Source organism: Lutra lutra, chromosome 13 (assembly GCF_902655055.1).
Source record: "Lutra lutra chromosome 13, mLutLut1.2, whole genome shotgun sequence".
Lineage (NCBI taxonomy): Eukaryota > Metazoa > Chordata > Mammalia > Carnivora > Mustelidae > Lutra > Lutra lutra.
In genome coordinates, this window is record NC_062290.1 from 81,769,326 (window position 1) to 81,779,040 (window position 9,715).

A 9,715-nucleotide genomic window follows, 5' to 3' on the forward strand; every position below is an offset into this window, starting at 1 on the left:
ATACCAAGTGCACTTTGGTCTGTCTTTTAACAACTCATTTTTCATTCTGTTATTTATTCTAAATTAGTGAAGAAATATATAAACAAAAAAATCCAAAGCAAGACATCCAGACGGCCAACGGACACACGAAAAGATGCTCTACTTCACTGACCAACAGGAAGGTGCAAAACAAAACCACAATGAGATACCCCTTGCCCTGTCAGAAGGGCTAGACTCAAAAAGACAAGAAACAACAAGTGTTGGCGAGTGTGTGGGGAAAACAGGAACCCTCTCGCACCGCTGGCGGGAATGCAAAGTGGTGCAGCCACCACAGAAAACAGTATTGGAGGCTCCTCAAAAAATGAGAACTAGAATTACCATATAATCCAGTAATTCCACTATTGGGCGTTTACCCAAAGAAAACGAAAACACTAATATGAAGAGAGATGCACCCCATGTCATCACAGAATTATGTATAACAGCCAAGATCAGGAAACAACCTGAAGGTCCATCAATAGACAAACAGATAAAGACGTGGTATATACATGCCCTGGAGTATTACTCAGCCATGTAAAAGGAGGAGATCTCGCCATTTGTAACAACATGGACGGACCTAGAGGGTATTATGCTAGGTGAAATAAGTCAAAGAAAGACAAATACCATATGCTTTCATTTATAATAGAGATTCTACAAAACAAACAGACAAACAAAAAAGCAGAAACAGACTCATAATCACAGAGACCAAATGAGTGGTTGCCAGAAGGGTAGGGGGCGGGGAAGGAAGGGGCAAAATGGGTGAAGGGAGTGGGAGGGAAAAAAAAAAGCCTAAAGTTCTTGATGACTCCCCACTCCCATCTGAGCCCCCTATGAGGTAGTCACTGCTGTTGGCAAGACGTGTCCTTCTAGGCATTTTTCTATATATTTACAGATACAGGGACATAGTTTCATTTTGTGGTTTTAAAAGCAAAACAAATACAATCAAACTGTACATGTTATTCTGCAGTATCTGTTCTTTACATAATGTGTCCCAAAGATGTTTTCATGACAGTACAAATAGATGTACCTTCAGGTTTTTAACTCCCACAAAGCATTCTACAACAGTGTTTTTCAAACTTTACTGACCACAACCCAGAGAAGGAAATATATTATCCTTCATTCTTGAAGTGCTTTCTATTCTATGCTATTGTATTTTTAAAATTCTAGTTGACACCTACAAAATTGGATTTCATGAGCTACCAATGTTTCGCAGTCTAAAATTCACTTTTGAAAGGATGTGTATATACCCGATCCCCTGACGGTAATTCAATTTGCTCCCAAGATGTTCCTTCTACAAACAATGCTATATGAATATCCTCATACAGGTCTCCCTGTACAGGTGCATGATAATTTCTCTACGATAACAGGAAATGGAATTGCTGGGTCAAGACATATTCACATTTTTTTTAGTGGGCAAAGGATCTGAAAATACAGTGGACCCTTGAACAACATGAGTGGAACAGCATGGGTCCACTTACACACAAATGTTTTCCAGTAAATACTGCATTGTATTGTAAGTGTATTTTCTCTTCCTTATGATTTCCTTAATAATAAATTCTATTTATGTTCTAGCTTCCTTTACTGTAAGACTACAGTATATATATAATACATATAACACACAAAATATGTGTTAATCGACTGTCTATGAATCAGGCTCTCAGTTAACAATAGCCTAGTAGTTAAGTTTTGGGGGGAGTCAGAAGTTACATGTGGATTAACCAGTATGTAGGACATCACGCTCCTAGCCCCGTGTTGTTCAGGAATCAATTGTACACAAACGGCTATAGAAACACAAGAAAAAATGTTCAACATCATTAGTCATCAGGGAAATATAAACAAATACAAGGAGATACCGTGTCACACGCCCGACGCTGGCCTTCACCAAAATGACAGACAATAACAAGCATTGCAAGGCTGTGAAGATACAGAAGAACCCTCTTCTGCTACTGGAGGGAGGGTACAAAGTGCTGGGCAGTTCCTCGAGATGTCAAACATACACACAGTTAGTATATGACCCAGAAGTTCTACCCCAGCTCTATACCCAAGAGAAAGGACAACACACATCCACACAAAAACTTATGCATGAATAAATGTTTGTAGCAATATTATTCATAGGAGCCAAAAAAAAGCAGAAACAACCCAAATGTCATCAGTCAATGAAAGAACAAAGAAAACATGTTACATATATCCAGTGGAATATTATTTGGCCATAAAAAGGAATGCAGTATGTCACAGATATACCACTACATGGGTGAACCTCACAGATGACCACAGTATAAGACTTCATTTATATGAAATGTCCATAACAGTCAAATCAATGGACAAAAACTAGACTGTGGTTGCCCAGGGCTGGGGGCAGAGGAGGGGAGGAGAACTAGCCAGTGTTATGAATGTTTGTGTCCCCTCCCAGAATTCCTATGTTGAAACCTTACTCCCCGTCCCAAGTGATAGCATTAGGAAGTGGGGTCTTTGGGAGGTTAGTAAGATTAGATGAGGGCAGGAAGGTAGAGCCCCATGAATGGGATTAGTGCCCTTACTAGGGTTACAGGAGATCTGCTTCCTCTCTCTGCGTACCATCCGAAGAGGAAACAATGAGAAGTTAGCAGTCTGCAACCCATGAGAAGGCTCTCACCAGAACTCAGCCATGCTGGCACACTGATCTTGGACTTCAGTCTCCAGACCTGGGAGAAGTAAATTCTGTCATCTATAAGTCAGCCACAGTCTCTGACATTTTTGTTACAGCAGCCAAGCTAAGACAGGGAGTGACTGCTAATGGACACAGGGTTTCTTTCTTAGATGACGAAAGTATTCTAAAATGGGATTATGGAGGGGAGCCTGGGTGGCTCAGTGGGTTAAGCCTCTGCCTTCAGCTCAGGTCATGATCTCAGGGTCCTGGGATCGAGCCCTGCATCGGGCTCTCTGCTTAGCGGGAAGCCTGCTTCCCCCGCTGTCTCAGCCTGCCTCTCTGCCTGCTTGTGATCTCTCTGTCAAATAAATAAATAAAATCTTTTTTAAAAAAAAATGGGATTATGGTGATGATTGCACAACTCTGTAAATACACTAAAAAATCACTGACTAGTCTGTTTTCAATGGGTGAACTTTTTGGCACACAAATTACATTTCAATAAAGCTGTTTTTAAAAAAACACACCTGGGCATATTTTTAACACCAAACTGTCTTCCAGAAAGACTACAGCAGTTGACACTCTGTGTGTGCACTTTTTCAGAGTGATTACAATGCAGCATTTCACTACTAAATATAGAGCCTGTGTTTACATGGTATTTGTCTTTTTAAGACTGAACAAAATTGACTCATTCAACAAATATTTGTTGATCCTCTACTATCTATGTGCTCGACATGGTTCTAGATCTAAAGATACAGTGGGGAACAAGCCAGCCACACTTTCTGCCCTCACTAAGCTTATACTGGTGACTGGGAACAAGCCTAGGGGCACCCCTGATCCAAGCTCAGCCTTAGATCAAGCCTACAAACCTTCACCAAAATTTCATTCCACCATCCTCTTTCTCGACCTCCTTCTACAAAAGTCCATGAAGGCATTCTTGGCCTGACAAAGTATGGCTGTGTACAAACATGCAGAAAACATTTTCTTTTGGTCTGCCCCTCACCAGAGAGCAAGCACTTAATGGTCATGCACCAGAGGAACCCACAGAAGAACAAACCTGGGCCCAGGCCTTCAGAAATTCACAGTTAGGGAGAAGCAGAACTGCAGGCCTGAAAACTAAGGGACAAATCCAGGATAGTGGGCACCAAGGATTTTGTCCAGGAAACCGTGCAACACCATAACAACAAAATAAAAACAGCTAACATGTAATGCACCCCCAGCAGTTGTCCGGTACAGAATACACAAAGCTTTGCTCCATCCATATAGTCACCCAATAACTAGGCGTTATCACTGAAGAGAAACTGAGGCTCAGAAGGGTTGACTGAATTACTAAAGCAACTCAGCCAGTAAGTGGCCAAAGCACCATTCAGATCCAGTCGTCCTGAGTACAAAGACCAGGATCTTCCAAAACCACCAGGCAGGGCTTAGTAAAGGGCCTTAGCATGGGTGAGGCTCCCAGGCATGGCATCTGAGCCCGACTCTCACAGGCCTGGAGCGCTCTGGGGCACCCACAGGTGATCAAGTTTGGAGAGAATGACGCATATTGACCGACTCAACAAAAGTCTGAGGACAAACTGGACTTGTTTCGTCTCTAAAACTGGGGCTTGGAAATACCAAGCAAAAGTACTCGTATTAGTATAAAAAGAGATGATTTTATTCCACGGATTTTTCTCTTCCACTGTGACCATCTAATGGAGACTCTGTCTCATTCAGGACCTTTCTGCCACTCTTGAAGGGCCAGTTCACGTGGCAGCAGCTCCCCAAAATCCTCCCAGAGGCCTCTCAGCACAAGTTCAGAGAACTAGCTGAAGGTAGGGCAGGTACCGAGAGTCAGGCTTTGGAGTCAGTAAGACTGGATTAAAATCCGGGTTCCAATAAGACTCCTAACTGATAGAGGACAAAGGGGGTTGATGGAGGGACGTGGGTGGAGGGTGGGCTCGATGGGGGATGGGGATTCAGGAGGGCACTCGTTATGATGAGCTCTGGGTGTTGTCTGTAAGTGATGAATCACTGAATTCTACTCTAGAAACCAATATTGCACTGTATGGGAACTACCTAAAATTTAAATAATATAAATACATAAATAAATAAATAAAGTAAATCTTGGCTCGCTTGTGTACTTTTTTACGGAATCGCAGGCCATTCACTTCACCTCTCTGAGCCTCAGTGTGCCCACCTGTAAAAAGGGGGCAATTCTGTCACCTCCCATTTATGTGCCTCATATCAGGTTAGGAACCGGAGTCACAAAGATGAACAAAACACAGGCCCTGCTCAGCAACAGGTCAGAGTCTAATTAGGAAGACAGACACATTATAGGTGTCCCTGCACCATCCCGTGCGGGAGCCACCAGCCACATGTACCTGCGGAGCACCTGAAATGTGGTAAATCCAAACCAAGAAGGCTTGTAAGCATAAAACGCTTCCGGGTGTCAAGGACTTTGTAAGGTAAAAAAGAATGTGAAATACTTCACTAATCATTTTTCATTGTTTGCAAGTTAGATGGATAATATATTGATTTAATTTCCATATATTATTAAAATTAATTTCACCTGTTTCTTTCTTATGTTTTCATTGCGGCTCCTAGAAAAGTTTAAGTTACAAAGGTGGCTCATGTTATATTTCTACTGAACAGCATTAGTCAATAAAACTCAGTGAGGTAGGGGCGCCTGGGTGGCTCGGTCGGTTAAGCATCTGCCTTCGGCTCAGGTCATGATTCCGGGGTCCTGGGATTGAGTGCCTCATTGGCCTCCCTGCTCAGCGGGGAGTCTGCTTCTCCCTCTCCCTCTGTCCCTTCCTCCGCTCATGTGCGTGGGCTCTCTCTCTCTCTGCCTCTCCCTCTCTTGTGCACTTTCTCTCAAATAAATAAAATCTTTAAAAAAAAAAAAAAGTGAGGTAAATAAGGGCTGAGCTGGGGCCAGTGATGGGTAGGGGTGGCTGGAAGAGCACAGAGGGCCCAGGTGGGGATCGGGGCATGTCAGCGAAGCCTTCCTGACATTGAAATCTAAGTGATACCTGAAAAATAAGAGGCATTAATAAGGCAAAAGGGGAGAAGGGAAGGCAACCCAGTCAGCAGGAAGAACGAGTGCACAGGCCCAAGAGTAAGAAAGAACAAGGCAAGGCCACTCGTGACAAAGAGCTTGGCAGCCAAGCAGAGGGAAATGTTTGGGGACGAGAAAGGTAGGGACAGAGAGGACAGAGGAGGTTAGTGAGGTAAATGGGGCCAACTTACAAAGGACCTTGGAAACTATAGTAAAGAACTTCATCCTGAGAGGGATGGGAGCCAGGGAGGATCTGAAGCCGGTAAGAGACCAGTCACAGGAATGTATACAGCGAAGGCAGGAAGGGACGGCAAGGGAGGAGATGTGTTCATCTGCAGAGTCGCTACGCTGTTAAGACACTGGTGAAAATCCTTTCAGATTCAGCCATTTTTCAGATGACAAAAACGGAAACTCCCAGGGGGTCTTGCCCAAGACCACAGGGTTGTTAAATACAGAACTGGGATTAAAACCCACCTATGCCTGGGTCCCAAAGCCCAATGGCTTGGTCAGCTGGCACAGAGATAAGAGCTGAGAGCATTAATGGACTTTGTCTTAATGGCGGTGAGAAGCACTAAATATATACACAGCAGCAGACTGACCGCCAGACTCACACCGTAAAAAGGCTTTCACTGTAGTATAAAGACTATTACAGGTGTGAGGACAATCCAGGTGAGAAGTCCTCCCCAGTATGTTGCGACAGTGGTAATCAGAGGAAGAGAAAGGACCGTAATGAACGACCAAGGACGCTGTCAGGCAGGAGCTGCAAAGGTCCTTGCTCTGTGCCTGATACATAATGGGTTCTCAGTAAACAGAGTAACCATGTGTCCAGGTTTGCCCAAGATAGGACCACTTTATGCCCGCTGTCTAAACATAAATATTAATTGTGCCCATTTCACTCTTAAAAGTATCCCAGGTTGCACAATAAATAACATGGGCACCCTCTCAGTGAGGGTCTGTTGACTAAAACCAGCAGCCTATCCCCAGCAGAGCTGGATAAACACTATGGATTCTCAGGGCTCTCCTCCACGTCCTTCTTCCCACTCTCCACCAGGAGCCCCCAAAAACCAAACGGCCCCAGCCCTGGAGCAGTTTAGGGCTCTGTCAGGCTTTCCGACCAAAACGTCCCACAGACAATGTGGGCTCCAAAAGCCTCTTGGGTCAGGTCCATTGGGAGGCCACTCCCAGCCATTAGTCCCCAGTTTGACATACGGATGATGATGATGCTAAAGATGATAACACAGGATCGTTTTTTAAGCACCGATTATGTGCCAAACACTACTCTTGCCAAGCAAATCGCGGGGAAGGCATCTTCTCTTTTCATCTTCACCCCAATTTCTGTTGGGTGGATGTTACTATTAGCCCCATTTTACAGACGGGAAAACAGGTTAAATCCCTTTACTAAAAAGTCGCACAACTGGTTAGGTTAAAGGGCTGGACCTTAATCCACTTCTGTTCAACTCCAGCCACGTTCTTAACCACTGCACTTCACTGCCTCCATCTTGGTGGCCACTATGTGACCACCATGAACGAAGTCCAGACACACCAACTACCTTGCCCATACTGAAACCTCCAAGTCAAAATGAACCATCAAGTGCCCCCAAGGTTCCTACTCCTCAACCAGCCCCTACCAATGGTACACTCCAAGAGGTCTCCCACCTCTCCCTCTTTCAGCAAACCCCTTAGCGGACCCTCACATCCTCTTCAAAGTATTTCCCGAAATACGAGAGGCAGGCGTGATGTAGGTCGGAACCCGCGGTTCCCCCACATCAGTATAAGCTGCTGGGTCCTCGAGACACGCCCCATCCCAGACCCCACCCCACACACTGCCCCTGTCCGGACGCCTTCAAACACCCTCAAGGGCAAACCCCAAGTCTCGGTTCGGGTGTACCCCCATCAGCGGGAATCCCGTCCGGGTTACCGCGCCCCTGCAAAGCCCCGGCCGCACCTGCAGCCGCTGAGCGTCCCGGGGAGGGTGACGTCCTCTTCCAACACCGAGTCCATCGTGGACACAGAGGAGGTGGTGGCGTTGGTGTCTGTGGCGGCGGGGTCAACTGGTTCCCCCGCTGTCGCGACCCGCAGGCTCCCCAGGTCCCCGCCCCCTCCAATCCTGCTCTTGTTCGGACTTTGGCGGCGCCGCTGGAATTCAAACCGCACACGCCGCCATCTTTCCCGGCGCTTCTTCCTACGGAAACGAGGCGGGGTCATCGAGGCGCGCGCGGTGAAGCCGACAGACAGGGGCCAGAGGCCGGGCAGGGAATCGCTGGCAGGTGCCATCTTGATTAAGGGCATAAGCCTTCGCACTTGGACCAGCAAGACTAAGGAAAGAGAGGCAGGCTGCCATTTTTTGTGAGGGCGCTCAGGCCGAGGCCGGGGCAAGCGCCATCTTTGTTGAGGGCAAAGGCCGGCTTTGGTCCGTTAATTCAAGCGGGAGATGGGAACCCGGTCTTTCACCGATCCTCAGAGTTCCTAACCCAGTAAATGTTTTTCTAGAACAAAGACTCCCTAATCTTAAGGGTCATTATACTGTGCATCCAGAAGGCTTTCGCCTTGAGCTGAAACTCAGATAAACAAATGCCGCCTCACTTTATAAAAATCATATCTGCGGAATCCCAATTCCAGCAATAGTTTGCACACTTAGTTTGAGGCAAACAAGCTCATCCTTTTGCTGGTGGTTAGCAACACTCCTCCAATCTCCCAAGGCTTAAACGCACCTGAGATCAATAAAGAGGCCCAGAGAGAGGAAATGAATCGCCCAAAGTCATGAACCGTAACTCTGTCAACAGACCCACAGCTCCTGCCAACTAGATCAGGGCTCTCCATAACTCCGGCTGCCCTTCCTAAAGCATAGAGCAACCAGGAAACACACAGATTTTGACAGAGCTGGCCGGTGAAGTCAACCTACCTCTCCCCTTCTGGTGTTGCTACCTTCCTCCTGTGAGCCATCAAAAGAATTCTGGAAGAAAATAACTTGAAAAGATGGGGGAGTGGGCGGAGGGTGACTTTCCCTATAATCAGGTACCAGTCCTCCTGGTATGCTAAAATGTAAGTGTACTTTCCAAAAGAGGCCTTCTCTAATCCTCTAATGTAAAGTAAGCCCTTTCTTCTATTCTTAGCAACCCATATTTCTCTTCTGTGGCACTTAACCATATTTTGCAATTATGTATTTCTGTGTTTTGAAAAAAATCTTCCTTTTGCTCTAGACTGGAAACCCCATGAGGCCAGATACTGTGTTCTGATTGTTCACTGCTATATCCCCTACACTATGCCTGCCACCCCGAAGGTGTTTTAAAATATATGTGAATGAATGATTCAACCTATCTGGAAAGTGGGGGGCTAATATCTATCCTGCAAGATTTTTGTGAAGATGTGAGGATGACCTAAGATACATCTAGAAGCCCTATCAACGGTAATCCCATACATCCCTCTCCCACCCCTCTAGAAGCTTCAATGAAGTCTACAAAACTCATGATCCTATACCTGTCCCTCTTCTTCAGCCACCCCTGAATCAGCAATAAAACAGCAGCCTGAAAGAGAGAGTGGCCAAGAACTCGTTGGCACATCAGATGCCCTGACCCAGGGAAGAGACAGTCCTTGACACCCTGGAATGGCACTAAGTTCAACCAAAGAGATGAGCGTGTCCCAAAGCAGGGGAGCTGGAGGTACCCTGGTTCTGCCCCCAGCCCTTTGTGATCTCTGCAGACCACTCCTCTGGGCCAGCTTCTATACCTCTGAAATGAGAAGGCTGGACTAGATGGATGTCTCAGGACCTCACAGCTCTGGAGGAGATTTCACTGTGTTTCTCTCAAAGCTCCAAACACACCACCAATTCTGTTCCAGTGAGGGAGGCTGAGTCACGAATCCTCACTTCCCAAATGAAGGCACTAAGTTTCCATCCCACAGATGGAAGCTCTTGAGGAAAGAAACAAGGACACGGACTTACACATTTGGAGCATCTCTCATGTATGACCTGTGTCCAGCATATCACATGTACCACCTCCCTGAACTCTTGCAATGGTTCTCTGGAGTAGGTACAGCTGTTA

At 46.0% G+C, this 9,715-nt stretch overlaps 1 protein-coding gene across 7 annotated transcripts in view; it reads right to left on the minus strand.

Moving 5' to 3' along the window:
- Positions 1–7,852, minus strand: part of CDK5RAP2 (CDK5 regulatory subunit associated protein 2) — a 171,797-nt gene extending 163,945 nt beyond the window's left edge. For all 7 annotated transcript variants that reach the window (XR_007122225.1, XR_007122226.1, XM_047699454.1 and 4 more), the window contains exon 1: positions 7,621–7,852. Coding sequence is in view for 4 of the 7 variants with exons in the window: in XM_047699451.1 (XP_047555407.1) it covers positions 7,621–7,676 (56 nt within the window). In the remaining 3 variants the exon portion in view is untranslated. The remainder of the gene's footprint in view (positions 1–7,620) is intronic.
- Between the last annotated feature and the right edge of the window lie 1,863 nt (positions 7,853–9,715).